Source organism: Mycteria americana, chromosome 3 (genome assembly GCF_035582795.1).
Source record: "Mycteria americana isolate JAX WOST 10 ecotype Jacksonville Zoo and Gardens chromosome 3, USCA_MyAme_1.0, whole genome shotgun sequence".
NCBI lineage: Eukaryota > Metazoa > Chordata > Aves > Ciconiiformes > Ciconiidae > Mycteria > Mycteria americana.
Window position 1 is genome coordinate 102,297,240 of NC_134367.1, and position 22,636 is coordinate 102,319,875.

The 22,636-nt window shown below is 49.6% G+C and overlaps 1 protein-coding gene across 6 annotated transcripts in view; it reads right to left on the reverse strand.

Annotated features, from left to right (window-relative positions):
- Positions 1–22,190, reverse strand: part of PKDCC (protein kinase domain containing, cytoplasmic) — a 38,128-nt gene extending 15,938 nt beyond the window's left edge. For 3 of the 6 annotated variants that reach the window (XM_075496316.1, XM_075496319.1, XM_075496317.1), the window contains exons 1-3: positions 21,141–22,182; positions 6,506–6,628; positions 3,118–3,389 (exon numbers count right to left, since the gene is read on the reverse strand). In XM_075496316.1, the coding sequence (XP_075352431.1) occupies positions 3,118–3,389; positions 6,506–6,628; positions 21,141–21,809 (1,064 nt within the window). In that variant the 5' untranslated portion in view covers positions 21,810–22,182. Of the gene's footprint in view, positions 1–3,117; positions 3,390–6,505; positions 6,629–21,140 lie in introns of all 6 variants that reach the window. The other 3 variants (XM_075496315.1, XM_075496314.1, XM_075496318.1) reach the window with 3 other exon arrangements.
- Positions 22,191–22,636: the final 446 nt, after the last annotated feature.

Sequence of the window (22,636 nt, forward strand, 5' to 3'; positions counted from 1 at the left end):
AGACGTTCATCGAAGGATGTATATTCTCCATTACAAGAGAAAAAAACAATACACCTTTACCATCACTTGAAGTGCACTTAATTTTCACATTGTTCCTTTAAATTTCTATTACTCTGCCAATATTACCACCCACCGCAAACTCTTGAGGTTGGCGTCAGGCCATAGCAACCTAAGATGAAAGTGGACAGTTCAGGACCTGACAATATAAACAGAACTATCAGACATAAATATTAGGTAATGAGCAGAACAGGAACACAACTGGGAAATTGCCCTGCTTTACATCTAACCTGCAAAGCAAAGTAAATGCTTTTTCATATACAGAGACCACATTGTCAAACGGAAACCTCCAGGGACTCACGCTCAGGAGGGAGACTAGCTGACGTCTCACAGAAGCACACATTAAAAAATTAAGTTACTGATAGCAAAAATTGATCATAGACACAGGTATTATTGAGCTGACATATTCCACTTACACAATGAATATTTCCTTGAGATTTTAACTCCCTTTTTCATCCCTTACAAAAATAGTATTTATGATTTTCCCAAGTGGGATTATCCCCAGGTAGGTTTTCTTAGCGGTGAGTATGAAACAGCCAATGTAAATGCATACAGAAATCTAAAGAGCAGCATAACATTTGTAATGAATAATCTGTCTGGTAAATTTTACCTCACTTTTTTTGCTTAGAGATTACCTATAAAGCAGAGTCCGACTGATTGTGAATAGTTCTTTGCAAAAATTCAGTAGCTGTCCTTCACTTTGCTAAACGCTGGATGGATGCGAGTCAAGGAGGTTATTGTTTTCGCGTGGCTCCAGAAATATACGACTTGTTCTAATACAAACACCCACATGTGAAATCCGACATGTAGAGACACTGGCGCCTGCAAAACTTAATGGCAGGAACATTTGTTATTCATCGATTGCAGGGCCAGTGGCATCCCTTGTGATCTGCATAACACAGATTGTCAGATCCTTTTACAGTTCTTCCTACAGCCTTTTTTTTCCTTTCTTTTTTCTTTTTGAGAACTATCTGATCTTAATTTAAGAATTGTCAGTGATGGAGAATTAGTCTCAGCCATTGGTTAATAGTTCAAAATATTAATTATGCTTACTTTTAAAACCGACCACTGCTTTGAAAAATTGTTCCTCCAAACATTGGGAGGAAAACCCAGAGAGACACGTTTGTGACAGAAGGTAACCATCTGAAAGTCAAGATGGGACAGTTCTTGCACAGTAGAGTTTTTTCTAAAATGTCTCCTCTCCTTTAATTATTTACCTCATAAAGAAACCAGCTAGATAGGCTAGTTATGCTTTCAAGGCTAGGGCCTGCCGTATTTCAAAATTACAAGGGGTTTATGCACTGTTTGACGTACCGCTGCTTTTGACTTCTACCTAACAGCACCAGCAACCCTTTCCCAAGGGCAATCCCTAACCCTACAGCAACAGAGCGCATCCGTGAAAATATGAAATTTAGTAGCCTATACCTGACGAACTGAAGATTTAGCCTTCCAAGAGAAGCGCACAGAGTTTGTTGCTAATGCCCTAGCATGGGTGGTCGCAGCCTACTATAGCATGAATCTGCTGGCGAACAAAAACCCACTGTCTCTATCGAATTAAGCAAAAGCAGGGGCTGAAAACACTGGCGCACTGTGCGTGCGTTACACACTGGTGCGCGGTTCAAGGGCAATATTAAGAACTGTAATAGAAGAAGACCGCTTCCTTTAGCGAGACCAGTAACCTGCCGCAAACCCACCACACCGCAGACATATCCCCACTTACGACCAAGACGGATGGGTGCCTATTAAAGGTTTCTTAGCCAGACCAGTAAAACGCTCTTAACCAAAAGCTAGCAAGCTAAGCAGGATCCTTAAGCAAAGCAAATGGAAACGGAAAATTTTGCAGGACACACTAAAATCTGCGCTGCACAACTGCAGATGGCTGTCATGTGGTGCAGCCCATTTCAGTGTGGTCAGCTAATGCAACACACATGCTGGCGAGCGCCCTGGGACCAAAGCAGAAGACTCTCCTCGCTGCGGTCTGGCAGGCAGTGAATGGCACGATACTTGAAAGGGAAGTCTAAGAAATGAGGACACCATTATGGCATTGCTTTGAGATCCTCCATCCTCCTATCTGGATCAGACAAGGCGGCCGCCTGCCCCGTCAGCCGGAGGGCGGCGGCACCGAGCGTCGTCTACCGGCTCCCCGGAAAGCAGCGACGGCTCCCCCAGCATCCCGGCCCAGCCCTCCCGGGGGAGCGACGGCTGACGGGGGAGAGCCGAGACCCCAAACACAAAGCCATCGCCCAGAAGGACTCCGCTGTAAATTCGGAGCAGCCCTTAAAATCGAATTCGGAAGACGGACGCGTCGGCCGAACGCTTTTCTTCAGCGTGGCCGACTGGTCCGGCGTGACCGTCACCTCCGCGTCCCCCGTCGCCGGCACGGCGCTGCCGTGGGGCGGGAGCAGCAGCAGGAGCGAGTCCCCCAGCACCTGCCCACAGAGACCAGGGGCTGCGGGCAGAGGGGAGGGGGGCACGAGGGAGCACCCCTTGCTTTCAAAGGCTTGGGATTACGCCCCGGATCACCCGCAACGAGGGTCTCGGTGGCCCCGTGGCTGCACCGGGGACTGCGATCACCCTGCCAAGGCAGGCTGGGGTGAGGCAGGGAGCGCTGAGCCAGAGCGCGGGATGACAGCTGAGCTCTAACTCTGCCTCTGAAGCCAGCCCGTTGCTCAGCCGGTGGTGGAGAACATGAGGTGACCCTTCTTAACTCACACCCAAGAAGAGCTGCCTGAATCATCTCACCACGGAGCTAATGGGCCCCCATCTCCACAGGCACCTCTGTTTCACTCCTATGAAAATCTCGACCTGTGTGAGGAATTCACTGGAATGAAACCAACGTAAAATTAGACTAAAAGTGGTGAATCACGCTCAAAGTATGCAAAACATTTCCAAAGTTATAAGTGCTACGTATTTTCACAAACGAAACAATTATTCATGGCTTCGCTTAGTCTTGGGTAATGGTTCTGAGACAATACGTACTTGTTGATGTGAATAACTATAGAGGATGCTGGAGACTTTTGGTCCACTCTTAATTCTCTTTTACCTTATCCGATCATGTACCTGTAGGCATTGTAGAGATTCCTCTTTTCATTCATACTCTGACACCGTCCCTCAACTGAACAGGGCAGGGTGAAGTTCCTGGCGGGGAATTCCATAAAGCAGTCGCTGTTACTGGTGCAGGAGCTCTCCTCAATGCTAGCGTCATCCAGGTCCGTCACCTTCAGTTCCCCATCCACGATCACAAACTGCCGAGGACGAAAATCCAGTAATGTCACGGAGCCAAGAGGAGAATGAGCCAAATAATGCAGAAGCCGAACTAAGCTGAGACATATCTGAAATGCAAAAACGTGGGTACCTTGCGTCATTTTCTCAGTACAAAGTATATAAATGAAACCACTTTAGTTGAAGATACATTCATAACTATATGACTTAATATAAGCATTATAACTTATCCTCAAAACTGAATGTTGCAACTAAGGTATTTTTCAAAGGATTAACATAGTTGATTGTAAAAGCCTTAGAGACTTGAAACAAAAATAAGCTTCTTTACCAGTGCTTTCCCACACTACTCTTGAAGCAGGGCTCATTGTTGCTATTCTTACTTTTAATAGAAATAAAAGCATTAACTTTTAATAACACATTACGCACAGGCCTTGACCACGCCGCCTGATTCTGCTCTTTTACAAAGTCCAGGTCTGGAAGTTTTGGCCGGACCGCCCTGAGCCCGCGCCTGGAGCTCCAGCTGCAGACGGTGTCTGTATTGCCTCCATACCGATCCTGCCTTTTGACTGCTTTTATAATTTTTTCCACTGATTCCTCTTATGTTTGCCTTTTTCCAGGGGAGAAGGAAGCAAATTCCCAGAAAGAGGAGTTCCACGGCTCCTCCGTAACTCTTCGCTGTGCCTCAGGGTCAGCATATATATCTGTCTACCTTGCTGGGTCTACCTTGGTGGACCCTCACGTGCCACTTGGAGGCTGGGGTGGGAGCTCTGTGCTGATGCTGCACTCTTCAATTGCACGTTAGAAACCCGAGTAACTATCACTAGACAGCAAACTCAATGAACGTTGAACTCGGCCCCCTTACCAAAGTCCTGGTTTCAATTCGTGCATTCCTTTAGAGTCCACTATGTAACATACAAATGCAAGCGTAGCATTAATATGAACGCAGTTAAACACTGGAATTTTTATTCTATGTATTAAATTAATAACAGGTCTTATTCAGTCTAGCAAGCTTTTTATTGTTTATATATAACTTTTGTTTTCTGTTAAGCATAAACGGTATACTCAGGAGAGCACCTAAATGCATCCTTCGCAAGAAAGCTGAGCATGGCTGAAGTTAACCCTCACAGACCCTTCACCTGTGGGACATTAGGACTGTCTCACACTTCTGTAATCATCCTCCTGCTTGCCCAGACTAGAACATTTTTATCCTACTTACAGGATACCACAGTTCACAAGGAGATGCCTGTAGGTGTAGATGAACACAGGCCTGGTCATGGGACACCAGACTGCCTGTAGGTCATGGGACACCAGACCTGACCACCCTTTCCTCGCTCTGGAAGGACACAGGATTCATGTACGTGCCATCCCGCAGTACGCTGTATATAGTGCCCAAACGAACCTATAATACACGTATCTTCAATTGCCAATCAACCCAGAATTCAGCTTGAATAAAACCACAATTTTTGCCTTTTCTCAGAAATGTTTCTCAAGATTATTTCTCAATAATTCTGAAACGATTGCCTTTTCTCACACGCCAAAAAGCCCCTGCCCCTGCACTGGCAGCCTCTGTGACGGGGCTGAGCCCCGAGGGGCTGCTGCCCTGTGTGCCTGCTGCCAGGCTGGGACTGCGACCGCCCGGGTACGACCAGCTTTAAGCACACAGATGAAGGCTTTGCTCAGCATCACACACCTCTGCTGAGCGCAGAGGTGCTGACCTGGGGAGCAAGGTTACTGCCGAGTCCTTCCACACAAGGAAATTATTTGTAGGAATAAGGTCGAGTATTTATGCAGCCGTTTTCAGGACTGGACCACAAATAAGTCTCACGTATCGAGAAGATACGGTTTTGTTTCCTCCTTCTCTGTGTTAGTTGCATCCTAGACAAACTAATGAGCATGACATTACCTGAGACGTCATTACAGTGGTGACAGGAACATCTCATCTGTAACTCCACTTCTGTGAATCAGCTCAGCACCTTCACCTAACTCTCCTTCATCTCCCTTTGCAGCTGCTCGCTCAGAAATATCCATGCAGGAAGGAAACTTCCCTGTTTATTACCCGCAATCTAACATCTCTCTTGGTCATTTACTTTGTACGTGGTTGCCGTCACAGTCCATTATTTGCGTTCCCTGGACCAGATGAGCCGAAGACAGGTCCTGTATTTCGGGAGCCGTGAGGAGTACCTCTACCGCTTACTAAGACCATACTTCTTTCCGGAAAAGGCAGCGAAGCTTAGTGCAGGGAACACACTTGCTCCATCTATATTAGTAAAATAAACTCTGCCAGGGAACATTCCTGGGCACAGAAACTTAATCCCACACGCACACTTGCTAGCGCGGTCTCCGGCCCGGGTCTGACCAGGGCCGGGGCTGCTCTCCCGCCCAGTCCCCAGCGGCGGCGCAGAAGGCAGCACAGCCCAGGGACCACCTCCCACGGGCACCCTGCCTGCAGCCACCCGGCCTCCAGAGAGGCCGAGAACGCAACAGTGCAGACGTGGGCTGCACCTTGCTGGTTCGCCTCCGAGATCAGCCAGGCGCGCTTTTAGTTCTCTGGTGCAGAGGTAGCCATGGAATCCAAAGTGTTTTAGATGAAGAGTGCTGCTGCCTTGCCACGTCTTCGGGAGTTAACCTCAGCCGACGGCACATCCCAGTATACACTGCGCGAGACAGCGCTGTCTTGATCAAAGCATGGCTGCAGTCTGGCTTCATTTTGGACAAATTAAGCGGGACCTTCGCGCTCCTGGGAAATTGCCAACGCGGTAGACAACCCGGGTTTGAGATCTGTGTACATTTATTTCACTCTTCCCCCAGTAAAAGACCAACAGAGCAGGAAGCAGTGGAAAACAATTATAAAGCCAACCTATGATAAGGATCAGGAGAGAAATGTAACATCCTTCTATTGTTTAAATCCCAGTTGCAGAGCACAATGCTCAACGCCAAAAATCCTGGGCCTCAAGCTTTAACAAGTAAGAAATGTTTGAAGATACCAAGTAAAAAGCATATAGCCAGCTACAATTAGATAACATCGATAGACAAAATAGCACAATATCTTAAACACTGCAGAAAGGGAGTGCTAAATGTTGTTTCTAATCCAAGATGTAATCATAAGCAAAGCAAACGCTTAATAAACGTGAATTGCACTGCGTAGTACATAACCCCTGCTTCATGCTTGATGTTATTTTGTATTCATCGCTCCCTTAAAAGTCCTTTTAAAACAGTTGTTACTCACTCGAAATCTGTCTTCCCAGGAAGTCTGTAAAAGCTGAATCATCTCTAAAGGCGAGCCTAGTTCAGTGATGGTCGTCAGCGTGTCTGGGATGTCATTGCTATCTTGGTAACAATAGCCATAGAGCTGAAAAAAAATCACAACCAGGCAATATCAGTCTAACATATCTTGGCAGGCTTTTACGTTTCTCCGTGGATGAGGTGCAAAGCGAGCATTTCTTACGAGGCTCTGAGCTCTACACATTGTATTGCCTTGAAGTCCCCCCCAATAGCTTTTGTATCCTCTCATCTGAGTGACGCTCCCCTGAAACTCCAAATTAGCTAGCAGACTCTCTTGTGGGCAGCATACAGCACAGGGCCAGGGAAGTGCCTCCTGCATACCCCTCTGTACAGGATCTTATCTCAATGAATGCTTAAGAGGAAAAAAAAATAAAAATTAAAACATCCATGAATGCATGAATGCAGAAACAGAATTCTATCTGAGGAAAAGTAGTTTAGCCTATGCAATACTTGGCCAAATAAGACTATTTTCTGCTTAAAAGACATCACAAAATAGCTTTTAATGACATTTCCCTTAGGATTACTGTTTGTGCATTGAATGGCAATGTGTATTTCAATGACACGGTAGCCTGAAACACAACTGAAATGCCAAAACTTATCCTTTCCCAGCCATAAACTGCCTCTTGCTATACTTGATGGCCTTTTGTGTGCAGTATCGTTAAAGAATGGCAAATACTCCAAAATATTATCTGCCAGTAGCTTCTTCAATTTAAAAGCATTTAAATGGCAATTTTGGCCACGTTCCAGCTCCTTCTTGTACTTGCTTTCCAACGACATTTGAATGATTAATTTTCACTTGCACAAATAATTGCACAAGAATATTTAAAGACTGTGGAGAAGAGATGTCTTGCTTTATATGGAGTGGGACAACGTCTGACAGGGCTGGGGGACAGGCTTTTACAAACTCCCTGCCAAGCCCTGGCAGAGAGGCGGTTAAATGAGCCTGATAAGGATCTGGCTGCAACTTTCCAGCCAGAATAGCATGCACATGAAATAAAATTAAACGTAATCTCTGCTCCCAGTCAAATAAACCATACAGAAAAGGGTCTGTGTGAAAATGCAGCATTAAAAAATGCCCTGCTGCTATTCCTCTCCTGCCTTGTCCTGAGGAATTTGACTTTTCAAACCTCTTTTACTTTTCAAAAGCTCAGGGAAGGTGATGCGGGTCTCCTCCGAGCTGAGGGGACTCGGATAAGGCCCTGCAGAAGAAGCCAGGCTCATACAGACCAGGAGGAGGACCGAGCCTAATTCACCAGGAAAGCGGAGAGCCCGACTAGCGAGTGCCATCGCCGGAGGGAGCGGGGTGAGGCTGAACACAACTGCTGCGAGCAGATTCGAGTATCAAGCACATTCTTACGGCTTGCGACCCTCCCAGACAGAAAAGCAAAGACCAGGCTAAAGTCAGCAAATACGGGATTTGTTATGAACCGTTCTGCTAGCTATGGCTGTAGCTGTCTACATTTAAAGGAAAAAAGGGTGCCAAAAAATTTAAAAGAAGTAAACAATTTTTCTTTTTGGTGTAAAAATGGTGCTGTATTTCAAAACAGCTGCTTAAACACGGACATTAACCTAAACAGAAAAAGAGCTAGAAGATTTTGTTTTAAAATATGCTGAAAAGATTTTGGCATCCGTGTACAAGAGAGAATTTGTGATAGATGCCGATACGAACATTTGAAAGAGGAAAAGGGACCTTTCTCTTTACTGCCCCAACCAAGACAAAGACTGCAACAGCAACCATTGCTTAATCTAGAGCCATTCAAACCGGACTTGGGTTTGTTCCTTATCATCTGCGACACCGTTTTTGTGCAGCTTATTGACAGCAGTTAAATCTTCGTGTGCTGGAAACTACCTTAGAGGATCACAGCAGCACAATTCTGTTTAAGCCTTCTGAACTAACAAAAAATGAAATTAAATGAAAATATTTAATACAACATATATCTTTTCTCAGAGACAAGCTGGGTTCTGCAGTTCTGAGTAGGTATTTCACGTCTCTCTTGTGTGGGGGCACACTAAGAAGGCAGGATGAAGCTCGGCAGGTTTGAAAACCCTCACTCCTGAGTGTCAAAATCTAACATCTGTTTCTGTATCATCTGCAGAGTTCAGTGCTTGTCTTTAGCACAGTAATACCATCCATTGGGGAAAAAGCCATAAGGGAAATTAGCAAGCAATCCAGACTGGGAAATGACAGTAATCGCAATAACCGTTGGTTCACAGTAACACTGAATACAAAAAAGATATCAGTCTTCATTAGACATTCTCCATGTTTGTGAAAACCATTCCAGGAATAGAAATACAGAAGACAAACAACAATTATACATTCATTTGATTATAAAAACATAATACATACATATCTGTACACACAAAATATTGAGAAATTAGTCTTATCTATTTATGTGCATATGAACACATAAGTGGAAATGAATTACAGTATCTATTTGTGTCTATTTTATCTCAATTCATGAATGCCAATAGTAATAATAATTATTTAGACTTGTTCTCAGAGAGCTGGAACTTTGCTCCTAAGTAATTCTTTCATTTCAGCATCCAATTTGTACCTCGGCAAAAGTCTCTACTGCCCAAGCACCTGGGTATTTGGTGTATATTTTACTGTATTAATACCCATTTAATCACTTCAGTCATTGTGGAAGCTTAAATGGCCTGATCCAGTTTTGGTTTCATATTAAATTGCTCTTTACTCTCACAAGAAAATTTTCTTGCATGAGTACTGCTGAACTTAATCAATCTTACAAGCTGAAAAACACAGTACTGAGCAAGTTAGCGTAGGTCTAACTCAAAAAATATATAATCTAACCTGAGCTCTTTATTGCGTTTACTTAAGTGAAACCTCTCCAGATGCAGCGTTATTACATAATTATACAGAGTTATAAAAGCACAGCAGTCCGAGATATAAAGGATTTATTGGGCCGCATTTATACTTTTCTAAACAAACTTCTGAAACTAAATGCAAAAATGCACGTGTAATTACACGGCCATATTTGTATGTGCAATTACCATGATTGCGAACTGGGCAAGTCCCAACAGCCAGTTAAGCATCTAAAATGGTCACATTCATCCCCTCCTGATGAACCACCACCCAGCATACAGATGTTACAACATACTGAATATATATAGATGCAAAATATTCCAAGACAGTAATTCTTAGGCCTTTCGTTTAAGAGGCTGACTTATTAAGACACAGAAACAAGTACAGAGGTACTACCCCGAATACTTTTTTTTCCCCTTCCTTTTGTTTTTGTCCAATCCATTTTAAGGCCTGAAATGAGACAAAATGGTTTGTATTCCCAGACGGTGAAGTAAGAAACAGATAGCTGGATGCATCCAATAACAAGAAAAATAACCACACAGGGAAACTGAATATAGCTGGAAGCAAAAGATGAGCCAAAGTATCTCCTCTATCTGAAATTCTATTAGGTTGGACATCATTCTCAGCGTCGCAAAGCTACACTTTAGATATATTCAAGAGTGATGGTTTTCATATGCCTTTTCAGCATGGTTCCAATTAAATGAATGGAAAGAAATACAATCCCACATCTTTTTGCTATCTCGAGTCACTGCATTTAAATGCCACCCCAATATATTTTTGTGTAGAATCTGATAGCAAACAGTCACAATATTGGGATGCCTTTCTGTCTGTTTGGAAAAACGTATGCCAGATACGAAATGTTGACCTGTTCTCACATGATTTGCCGTAGTTCATTTCGAGTAGCCCTGTTTACCGAATCCTCCCCTCACTGTTTGGATTTTCTCGGTCGTAAAGGCTCGGTCCCGCATTAGTCTTCACGCACCCAAAGCTCCCACTGACTTCGATGGTCTTCAGGCACGCTGGGCACACGGGGTCAGCCCCCGCCAACGTTATATGGCTTTGTAGGAGCCCATGTCCCTACAGCCGGTCAGTTCACCTCCCTTTACAATTCCCTTTTACTACAAATTATGGGGACAGAGGCGCCCCTTTCAGAGGGGCTGGGGCAGGGGGGAGGGCGAAAGCAGAGGTCAGCCCCTACACAAAAGCTGACAAGCTGACTGAATAAAAACACAAAATAAAGGAGCTTATTAAGCTGTCATCAGCAGGGTAAGTCTGTGCAAACAACGGGCCCTCCTGCATTAGCGCAGGCACCCTAGCTGGATCTTCAGAAAAATAAATGTCAAGCCAGAACCTCCGCCAAAGCGTTACATTTCATTTATAGAGGTTGCTCAGTCGGGAACAGTAGGACCAGCCACCTTCCCCAGCCGGGGCTCCGGCCACCTTCCCCAGGCCACCTTCCCCAGCCGGGGCTCCGGCCACCTTCCCCAGGCCACCTTCCCCAGCCGGGGCTCCGGCCACCTTCCCCAGGCCACCTTCCCCAGCCGGGGCTCCGGCCACCTTCCCCAGGCCACCTTCCCCAGCCGGGGCTCGGCCAGCTCAGCTCGGCTCGGCTCTGCCCAGCTGCGGCAGAACTGCTGCCCCGGTACGGGAGGGCAAAACTCCCCTGCAAAGACCATGCAATTTCCCTAAAAATGACAATGCACTGTGAATCTTTTCCTTTGCCTTGCTAGGTTTTACCCTTAACGTTCACCATTTTTAGATTTTTCTCTACAACCACAAAAGCTGGACATTTCCCCCTTTTTTCTTTTAAGGAGCATGGGATTTCCACGACTCCAGGAACAGGAACTTCGAGAACGCTATTTCCAGCTGTAATGTAAGTGACACACTCAACTGCATTACACCAGAAGTAATTTCTAGAAACCTAATTCTCTTCTCTTTTAATTTGGACTTGCCCAGACTAACTACAGTAAGGCCTAACTGCTGCCCACAAAAGAAAAGTACAATTAAAGAAAATCTCACTTTTATGAAAAGCAACAGTAGTCAGCACTTGCCACAGCCTTTAATTCCAAAAACACACGGACACAGGCTTACTTAATCAGAACTGGTTGTGCCAAGACTGTATTTTGTAGTGACTTGGTGCCCAGGGGAAATAAAAAGCTCCTGCTGGCATTGCTAGCCATTTGACGAGCCGTTTGAGCTGCTACATGTCAAAACCAGAACAGCACATTTCAGAAGCTCTTGCCACTTTATCGCTATCAAAGTGAATGTAAGATTTTTTATGGACCCAGTCCCCGGGTTCACCTCTCATTCCTGGAGCACTGGGACAGTCCCTGTGAGAGCAGGAACGTACCGCACTGCCTGATACAGCTATGATTTACCCATACGTGATTTGAGATGTTTGTGTCATTCTAAGATCTAGTCACCCCTTGGGTTTTAAATATTTCCCTTTGTTGCTGATGGTATATACATATATAAATATACACACATCTGATGGTATATACATATATAAATATACACACATATACACACAAGCACACATATATATATATATTTCTGTATATATGACATAAGTATATGTGTGTTTATATACAATATATACACATAATATTTGTATCTATATTTTAATATGTTTGAAATGTATATAAATATATTAAAATATTTTTATATATTGCCACACCTACTCAGCCCAAAAGCATTTGCAAACCTGTAACATGCATCTCCCTGGAAAAAGGATGGGTTCCCTGAAAGGCCCAAACTTAATAAAGATCGATCCAACATCGGCCTTCCTGCTACAGGATATACAGAGATGATGTACAAGGAGTTAACTGATTTTCCTCACTGAAATCTAGCAATCAAGCCCTGCCAAGTGCTGAGCTTCACTGGAAAAAGACTTTCATACAGGGCGTCCCCAGCACCATGCAGAACCTTTTCAGAGCGGGACCAAAACTGCGTGCTGACAGCTGTGAGGCAGGATTTCCTCTGCTGCTGCATACTGGAACCGAGAGCAAGCTGTGGGAAATTCAAATATTAACCTCTAAATTCACAGCTCTGCTTAGGCTTTTATTTATAAATGCATTATTGCGATTAGCACTAAACTCCAGAAGAGCTAGAAGGTACCAGAGTCTCATACCTGGCACTGTTACTAAACATGAAAGTTCATTAATAGAAAAATTGGAATGTGTTTAGAAACACACACGTATGTATATCTAACCATATCTGTCGGTATATCCACAGAGGTCCACAGATACCTCCATATATTTTATATGTACGTGTGTGTATACGTAGCCATATAGACCTGCTGTTCTGACACACATTACGTTGGCTATAATCTTATGATTTAGTAACGTTATCTCCCTTTTACCCTCCCTGCTTTCCTTACACTCTGAAGTGGAAAATTCTTCTACTAAAAACATTTACAGCACTTCGGATTTGCATTGCACTGCACAAGCTCAAGGCCCAGCCCTGCAAATATTTAGTCACACAAGTAGCCTACTCTTGTAAAGCCTTCCAGTGAAGACAAATAGATCACTCATACAACCATGATTTCAATGGAAACGGGCTGCTATCACTAGAGGCACAGTTCATTATCTTGTAAATAGCCAGACCAGAAGCTCCCCTGACCTCCATCCACAGGACTGCATTCAGTTCTGCTGCACCACAAGTTTAACCCTTCGTTATGATGTGACTTTGCACTACGAAACTCTGTGCATCCCATGTTCAGAAAAGCTCGACTTGGATTCCTTAGACCCATCTGTAAAATTCTTCTTTCTTAGGTATCTGAGCCGTATCACTGCATACTTTATCATGGCAAGCTTTAAAATAAGCTTGGAGTCTATCTGCAGCTACATAGTCCAAGAAAAAAGCAACTCTTTCCAAACTATGTCGTTCCAAATTCGGCCTAAAACAATATAAAATATCCATGTTTGGTATCTACTAGCTAAACTGAGTGGTTCAGCTGAGTGTGACAAAAAATAACAACTCCTTTAAAATTAGTCTAGAGTCAATATTAGTATTAGCATAGTGCCTGTGAGAACTAGTCAAGTTTTTCATGGCCATCACAGAAATGAAACGTTGCAATGGGACTCACATGCCACAAGGCACCAACCTGAACCATCAGATGACCATGGTGGCACAAAAATGCATGAAAAAGACCTTTAAAAAAAACCAGCTTGTATGTCTGACACAGACACTTCATAAACCAGGGCTGCAACACTTCTAAGCGTGGGCCGGCTCATGCCTGAGTCCACCACTGCTGTCTGCGTCGGCGCGGCGAGCAGAGGGCCAGAGGAGCAGAGCTCTGCCAGCCCTGGTGTGCCCTTCCAGGGGTCATCTCCCGCCTCCTCGGCTAACCACCACAGCTCTACCAGCCCTTCCCAAAATATGGCTGCAACGAGAAGACAGAGCATGTACAAAAGGGCCACAGCCATCCATTGCAAGGATAGGACACAATAGAGTGGAATGGAATGGAATGGAATGGAATGGAATGGAATGGAATGGAATATTTTCAGTTGGAAGGGATCTACAACGATCATCTAGTCCAACCACCTGACCACTTCAGGGCTGATCAGAAGTTAAAGCATGTTAGTAAGGGCATTGTCCAAATGTCTCTTAAACACTGACAGGCTTGGGGCATCGACCACCTCTCTAGGAAGCCTGTTCCGGTGTTTGGCCACCCTCTCGGTAAAGAAATGCTTCCTAATGTCCAGTCTAAACCTCCCCTGGCACAGCTTTGAGCCATTCCCATGCATCCTATCACTGGATACCAGCGAGAAGAGGTTTACCTCGCTACCCCACATTTGGGGGTGTGTGTGGGGGTGGGGAGTGAAAAGAGAAATTCTAAAAAACATCTGCTTTCCCTTGCCATTCTGCCCTGATCATAATTAATTTCCAGGCCAGGATATTCACAGGCTGGAGTGGCCTTGTTCGCTCATTGTCACTCCTATGAAAAAAGGCAAGCAGCAAGGGAGAACTTGACCGTATCCACAGCATCCCGTGGTGACCAGAGATCTCCCCGAGCCGCTGCGCAGAAGGAGCAGTGCTGGGCTCCCCTGAAGGAAACTGGATGAGGTTGCAAGTCATCAGCTCCCATAAAGGAGGCAGAAATTCAAACCAGAGTCTTCTGGAATGATTTACATGGCACATAAAACTGAGAAGCAATCATAGAAATCATTCAACAAATGATTGGGATTAGTTTTATGAATGCTGCTTTCAAAAGAACGGGCGACGTAGACCTTTTAACTTACGTGATGGCACGTGCCTTATGGAAAGCTGCTCCTGCCAACAGCTTTGCAAGTTGAACACCCTCTGCCATCCCATGCAATTCAATGGGAAAAACTGTTATTTGGTGACGTACAGCTTGCCTTCCAGTGACACGAACGATTAGAGTTGGTTTGCAATTGTATCAGCTCTGCGCTTCCAGCAGCTCTGGAGTTCTTGTTAACAGATCCTTTCTTCACTCTTAAAAGTGCAGGATAACATCTGGGCCTTTTGGGAAGCAGTCTCACAATAAAGAAGCACTTTGTATAATTCTTCTTTCCTCGCCAAACCGCATCTGTCTGCTCTCTCTGCCCTTCTCCACTCCACCCCGAGCTCCTTGGGGCTGTGAGGACATCTGTTTGCAGCAGCGAGCTGTCTCCACCGAGCTATCAGTAGGTGGCACTGCCTGCTTTTTTCTCTCCACCCACGTAAATGTCCAGTGCTGACACCCTGTATTGACCACCACCACCAATTTTGAAGGATGCTCAGGCGACTTAGACGCCTCATCTCCTGCAAGGTGCACCTACGGCAACGTCAAGCAGTGAGGTGGAGTGACCGGGACAAAGACACAGCTCCATCTCTGCTCGCCGGGCAGCGGTGGTGGCAGCTTTACCAGAGGAAGGAGGCAGCGAGCGAGCGGTGCGAACCTCTCCTGCCGACTCACCAGGATTTGGCAGGCTCATCTGCCCATGACCTGAAGTTCCTCTGATCCTAATGCCAGTTAAACAGATGGTGTCAGCCTGGTCTTGCACCGTGTGTGGTGGCCTCATTCATCTTTAGCCAACCTGTCCCAAAAAGTAGCTCAGTTGAGCTACTTTAGAAAAGCATTAGAAAAAATTCCCCGTCTAAATCCACCCTCCTACTTGCAGCAATCCCCTGCTGATGATGGCACGTGGAGAGCATGGTCAGACCCCAGCCAGCCCCAGCCCCAGCCCCAGCCTGGAAGGTTAATTCTCATTAGGCGCTTGGTTTTGAAAGGTTTGCTCCCAAGAGCTGTGAACCTCTGCTGCTCCATCCAAAATTCAGAATGACAAATTCTCCATGTAGTCACCCAGCAGCTGGTATCAGCAATCACAGCACTCTTCTCGGGCATGCCGTTCCCAAAGCTGTCATGGTCCAACTGCAGCCCAGCTGCAGATCAAGGTTTGTTGCTGGGAATCCTCACCACTGCCACCACAAAGGGGATTCAATGCCCACCCGCTGGCAACAGGGAAAAGGTCCCCAAGTAGCTGTTTCCACCATGGCTTGACCTCCCTTTCCCCCCTCCTTTCTGTGAAAACAACAGTGGATTCATGCAAGAAGGATGGGGAAGGACCAGACCTTCAAGAGTCCATACACTCCCTATGCAAATGTATTTGCACTGGAAATTAATTGTATATTGACTTCCTTCAGACTTGGAAAGACTGTCTACTTCCACTTGGAATAAGCAAACTGTATACAAAGCTTTACTATTTTAATTCTCACATTAAAATTAAAACTGCCCCATCCTGCCAGCTATGCATATGTATAGGGAAACCATCAGGGTAAAATGTCTGTTAATTATCACATGTAAAGAAAAGAAAACCTCATTTAAAAATAGGTATTTAAAAATATCATGACTGGCTAGCACATCTTAAGTGTACTGAACTTGTCAACAGCAAGTGATGTATTATTTTCAGTACTATTTCATTCAATGAATTTTCTAAGTGATAAATATTCTCACTGTAATCATGACCGTTTGAAACAAATCAGCAACAAATATACTAGAGCTAACTGAACCAATTCATGCAGAAACTGCTTTGACATCGTAACTTGGGTGGTGACTTTTTTAGCGTTGATGCCATCTCAGTATTTCATCTGCATGTTTTAACTTTACACTAAAGCTAAATAAGCCAAATGAAACGGCCTTGTCTGGGCAGACAGCAAACCAGTGGTTCTGTTAGCAGCTGGTGTCTTCCACTGGCTTCAGACAAAGCCAACCCTTTTTCTTGAGCTTTTGTGTTTGTTTTTAAGAAAGCGGTAGCTCCTTCTTAAATGAATCATTGTGAACTCACACTAGAAGTGCTGATAAATAGCTGTCACAGAACTAAGCTTGCACTTTTCCGAAGGTCTGCACTTTCAAATCTTCCCTCCCCTCTCTTCAGCTTCAGTAATGCAAAGGAAGAAAGAATTCCTCCAAAGAACCGCTTATGCCCATGAATGGCAACACCCTTAATTCTGATACTCCAGGGCTATAATTACATTATTACAGTAAATCAAACGTTGCCTTTGTGTCTTTACAATTGCGCTCATTGTTTGAAATTAACTGCAAATGGTTTGATTTTCTTTTCTTCCTCAAATATGGGCAGGGAGGAATTAAAGCACACTAAATCATCTGCCCCACTAAAATGCACGGAAAGCCAGGATTCAGACAGCAGCATTTGAACTTTGCAAGAAAAGAAACCGCAGCACGGAGGGAAAGGAAGAGATCAGGCACCACATTTGACACAGAGCGACTGCAAAGCAATTAGCGGGCCGCTAAATCCTCTGTTACAATAAATCAGTGACCCAGTTCCCCCTCTTCCCCAGTGCCCTTCATTATAAAATCAACTTTAATGAACTACCCCTCTCTTCCCCACTCCAAAGCAAATACATTTCCACTGCAGTCTGCACCTGCCCTTCCCAGCGGCTGCCGTGCCAGGGAGCCTCGGGCAGCCCCGGCGAGCTGCAGCGGGCCGGGGGCTGCCTCAGACTGCGGGGGCAAGGGGGGCGATGGCCCAGTGCTGGCACTTCGGCAGGCATACAAGCGATGGGCAGAGCATGGCCCAGCACTTCGAAAGGCATACAAGCGATGGGCAGAGCATGGCCCAGCACTTCGGCAGGCATACAAACAATGTGCAGAGCATGGAAATAAAAATAGGAAGGCAAGCTGCCTTCGCCTCAGTGTTGGCTAATGCGAAACCACTCTCCCTCTTGCCAGTTTTCCACGTTTCTTTTGATAGACTTGATTCACCACATCTGCCGGAGCTGACACATCTGGCTCTTTCCCCAGGCGGAGGGCACGGTGGATATGTCAACATGTTGTCTGAAGGCAGTGGTACTTTCTGGAAGGAGCTCTTTTCCCCTCTATCATATATTGTACAATAATCAAGTCTTTTAAAAGGATGGCTGGGGAAAAGAAAAAAAAAAAAGAAAAAGCTGATTTTGACAAGAGACAGGCCAGAATGGGAACTGCTGAGACAGTATAGAACAAGCCTGTTATCTTACAAACTACACTTCAGGCTGTCAGCTGCCAGAGATTTACAGGAAAACCCCCTTTCCTAGGACTGAACCTACACGAAACTTCATTTCCAGCAAAAGAAACGCATGAACGCATTCACCCCGAATAGCCCCTGACCGGGGCCGGGGATGCTCCAGCGCGGCCAGGCGCGGAGGAGGACAGGGCAGCCCGGGGCAGGCGGCTGCCCCCGCCGCGCCACTCCCCTGCCCACGGCGGCCCGGCGGCCTGCGTGGACGGCTCGCCGGGTGCGGGGGACGCTTCCCGCCCCGCCGCGGCGGGGGTAGGCGGAGGAAGACCTCCCGCTTGCCTCGAGCCAGCCCCGGTTCGCCGCCAGCCCCGGGCGGGCGGCTGCGGGGATCCCGCCGGCTCCAGCCGGGGGCAGGTGGCAGCGCGGGCCGGCGCTCGCTCCCGCCGCGGCGCGGAGGGAAAAGCATCGCTCCGTGCCCGAAACCCTCCCGGCTCCCCCCTTCCTGCCCCCAGCCGGGGCTGCCCACGGCCCTGCCCTGCCCGCCCCCGGCGCGGCAGGGCGGCAGGAGGCTGGCACGGCCTTCCAGCTATTTATAGCAGCCGGCTCCTACCGGGCTATGCGGGGAGCCGCCGGGGGGGAAGGAGCAAAACAGAGGTAAGGAGGAAGGCAGAAAAGCTCCCGGCCTTTGCTGGCCCAGTAGATGTTGCGTGGTGCCTGTGGCATCTGTCGGCAGCACGGGTCCTACTGCTCCAGTGGAAGCTGAAGCGCCTGTCAAAAGCCAGAGGAGAGGAGATTTTGAACTGATCTCCTCTCCCTCGGCCGCAAACCCTGGACAGTGATTTCTAAGCCCTGGGCTGGCTTCCGCTGAAAGAAAGCTAAAAATCAGTCTTGAGGTCGGTACATCCTGTCCCCTTTGATATTTTAACAGAGACGTACTCAATAAATTTCACGTCGCTCGCTGGTGCCCATTTTCTGCACTGCACACGACTCCAGCGTGACACCAGCGACCTATTCCTGGCCCACACGGCTGCCCCGACCGTGCCTAGATAAAGCCCGTCAGGTCGATTTTTATAGTCTCCTTTCGAGGGAATGTCTTATCAAACGTTTATCCCTCACTCACGCCGCAGTAACCTCGCCCAGTGCGTCCCTAGAATTAAATACGTTGCACAAAAAGGCCGCTGCTGGACGGGAGCTCAGGGCTCCTCTGACCCCAGCCAGGCAGCTCTGCCAGGGGCTGATGGAGACGGAGGGCAGACAAAAGGAAACACGATGACAAAATCAGAAAGAAACTGAAAACATGTTTCTGATTTAAGCGTAATCTATTTTTAAATTGGGTGGCATGTAAATATGAGGCCCTAATTAACACGCGGGATTTTTGCCCGTGAGAGCATTTTCCCAGCACGGAGGCTGGGCATGTTTCTCCTCCCGGCGCTTCTGGAAGCGCCTGCTCATCCTCCAGCTGCTCCAGCCCCGGCCCTCCTCGCCAAGGGACACCCCAGATCTTGCCTTCGCTCCCCGCTCCAGAGCCCACCTGACATCACGAAAGGCAGGAGTGAACTCCTGCGGCTCCTCCGAGGTTCGCTGCAGGGGGAGCGATGCTCCAGGCAGCTCCAGCAGGGCAGCCCACGCTGCCAGCCCGCTGCCGGCAGGCCCGCTGCCCACACACGCAGAAACACCACGGCGGTGGCTGGGGACCCTTCACAGGCCACGCAGCCCCCTTCCATTCTTCCAACTTCATCTTTCCAGAGCAGAAACCTACACATGAGTAACATGGGGAAGAAACACTAATGCTGACCGAAATGACCCGCAAGTTTAAAAACACGGGCTTCAAGCTCGACCTGGCCAGCTCGCGTCCACCAAGCAAGGAAAACAATCTTGGGGAAGAAAAAAAAAATCCCCTCCACGTTTACAACTGTAGGGTGTATTTCCTGCTGTCAACTCAATCAGTACCGATGGCTGCACCCAAGCATGGGTTTCCCAACAAGAATTCATCGCAGCAACAGAGGAGCAAATAACAGCCTTACTAGGAGCACAGCTCTTTGTAACTTGCTAGATGTTGTTCTCCTTCTGTATTATAGTTAGACCTGGCACCGCTGAGGAAAGAATATGGAAATAGGAAGGAAGGAAGGAAGGAAGGAAGGAAGGGATTTTAATATCTATTTTCTTGTCGTGGATAAATCATGACTACCCTTTCTTTGAACGGTATATGAAACTCGAGAGCTTTGATCGTTGGGATCTGAAGTTCTCGTGGGGGAGCTGGTACTCCTGCTGCTGCTGCTGAAGAAACACAAAACTCCTTTACTCGATTCAGTTCAAAAAGCACCTACTGTGAGACCGTCTGGTCTAACGTTCATTTTTTATTCTCCTGCAACGCTCACGCTATGCGAAACGCAATAGGAATTTCCATACCAGCATTTACATCCAAATGGACCCGTTGAGATTCATGCTGATGCGTAACAGCCCTACTATGCAGCCCTTCTGGCAAGTGCGCGGTGCCGGCGCGCTGACTAACAGGGCTAACGCTCGCCTTGCCCCACTCGGCTGCTCCGCGGGCTGCTCCGTGTGCCAGGCCCGCCAGTACCCAGCGCAGGGTGCCCCGTACGCGAGAGCCGCGGCCCGGGGGGCCCCCTCCGCCTCCTTCTCTCCGGGGTGCCCGGAGCAAGCGGCGCTGGCGTGCCAGACGGCCTTTACCTCCTACACCCGGGGAGCGCCTTTTCGTCTCCGAGTCCTTCCTCAGCCCTCTCCCTCGCCCCCCTGCCTCACCTCGGTAGTATTTACGAGGAAGAGCGAGCAGACGAGCGAGGCCGGCCGTGGCGGGAGGACGCCGGGGAGGGGAGCCCCGCGCCAGGCGGCGGGGGGACTGCGCCGCATCCCGCACCTTTCCTCGGCCTTGCCTCGCCCCCGGGCCCGGCGCGCCCCGCCGGGCCCCAGCACTTGTCGGCGGGGGGTGAGCACCGCTGCCGGTGCGCGGCTGCCGGCGGAGAGCGCCCATCGACGCGCCTCCCGCCTTCCCCGCGGACCCGCGGCGGGGAGGGGAGGTGAGGAGCCGCCGTGCCCGCAGGGACCTCCGCGTCTGCGCCGCCGGCCCCCACCGCGCCTCTCGACGGGGCCGCGGCTCCCCGCGCAGGGGGGGCACTCTCGGGGGGCTCCGCGGCACGGCCGCGGCCCGCCCCCCGCTCACGCTCGGGCCGGCGGCAGAAGCGCCGACAGGTTGCCCGCGGCGGGGCCAAGAAAGCGGCGCAACCCACCCGCCTCGGCGGGGCTCCGCGGCCGCCCGCGCAGGACCCGCGTACCTGCAGGACGTTGGCGTGGCGCAGCCGCTGCAGCAGGATCATCTCCTTGACGATCTTGTAGGCGGCCAGGCGGTAGCAGTCCCCCAGGGCGGAGAACTGCCGCACGCAGTGGGCGATGTCGTGCCCGCCGAAATCCACCGCCTTCAGCGCCACGGCCAGCGTGCGGTTGAGCACCGCCTTGTAGACCGCCTTGGTGTACCCCGAGCCCAAGTACTGCACGCCGCTGACATTGCGGATGTCGCGGCAGCCCAGCAGCGGCGGCTCCAGCGAGAGCTCGGCCGAGGCGCCGGCCCGCGGCCCCGCCGCCGCTCGGCCCCGCGGCCCCGGCGGCCGCGGCTGCTCCGCCGAGGTGCGCGGCGGCGCCAGGTCCATCAGGCGCCGCTCCCGCGGCCGCAGCGGCCGCCGCCCCGCCGCCGCCGCCGCCGCCCGGTGCTGCCGGTAGCGCAGCACCTCCTCGTAGCGCTCGCGGATCTGCCGCGCCAGGGCCGCCCGGCCGCCGCCGCCGCCCTCCTCCTCCGGCGGGTAGAGGGGGGCGCCGGGCGGGGAGGGGGGCGCCCCGTCGCGGGGCGGCGGGTGCTCGGAGCCGGGGATGAAGAGGACGTTGAGCAGGGTGCCCAGGAGGAAGGCGAGGCAGCAGCCGGCCGCCACCGCCGTCTTCCTGCGCCTCATCGCCACTTCGCTGCCGGCTCGTCCAGCCTTTCGGGCTTCTCTCCTCTCGCCCCTTGCCCGGGAACCAGCGCCGAGGCTTTTCTTTTTTTCTGGTTTCCCCCCTTTTTTTTTCCTCCGGGCTGTGCCGGCGGCAGAGCGGACCCGGGCGCTCAGCCGGAGCTCAGCCCCTTACGGCGCGCCCGCATGACACTTGCCTCCCTGCTTTTAAGCCTCTGAAGCACTTATTATTAGCGGGACGCGGGGGGGGCGGGGGGGATCCCCGGCTCGCTGCCCCCGCCGACGCGCAGTGATTGACAGCCCGGCCCTTCCCGCGGCCCGGCCGAGCAGCAGGGGGGCCTGGGAAACGTAGTCCCCCGCGGAAGCCCCGCCGGCCTCCGGCGAGCCCGGGAGCCGGGACTACATCTCCCAGGCTCGGCCGAGCCCCCCGGCGGGGAAGGCGCGGGGCGGGGCGGAGCGGGGCGGGGCGGGGCGGAGCGGGCGGACCCCCCCGACGGGCGCCCGGTGCTGGGGGCGCCGCCGCCGGGGCTGCCGGGCTGGGCGGGCCCCGGGCGCTGCCGGCGGGCGAGGCGGGAGCCGCGGGGCTGTGTCCTTCCCACGCGTGTCCGCGCGGCGCGGGGAAAGGCGCGCCGGCAGCGGTGTGTGCGGGGTGCCCCGGCCCCGTCTCCGTCCCTGGCAGCCGCGGCGGGGACACAGGCACCCCCGTACCCACAGAAGGGAGGGGGCTTCCCGTGCCTTTTCCCGGCACAACGCGGGCGCGGAGGAGGGCTGGGCCGGGGAGCGGGGACATGGGCTCGGGGTGCGTGTCACGCACACGAGACTACAGCCAC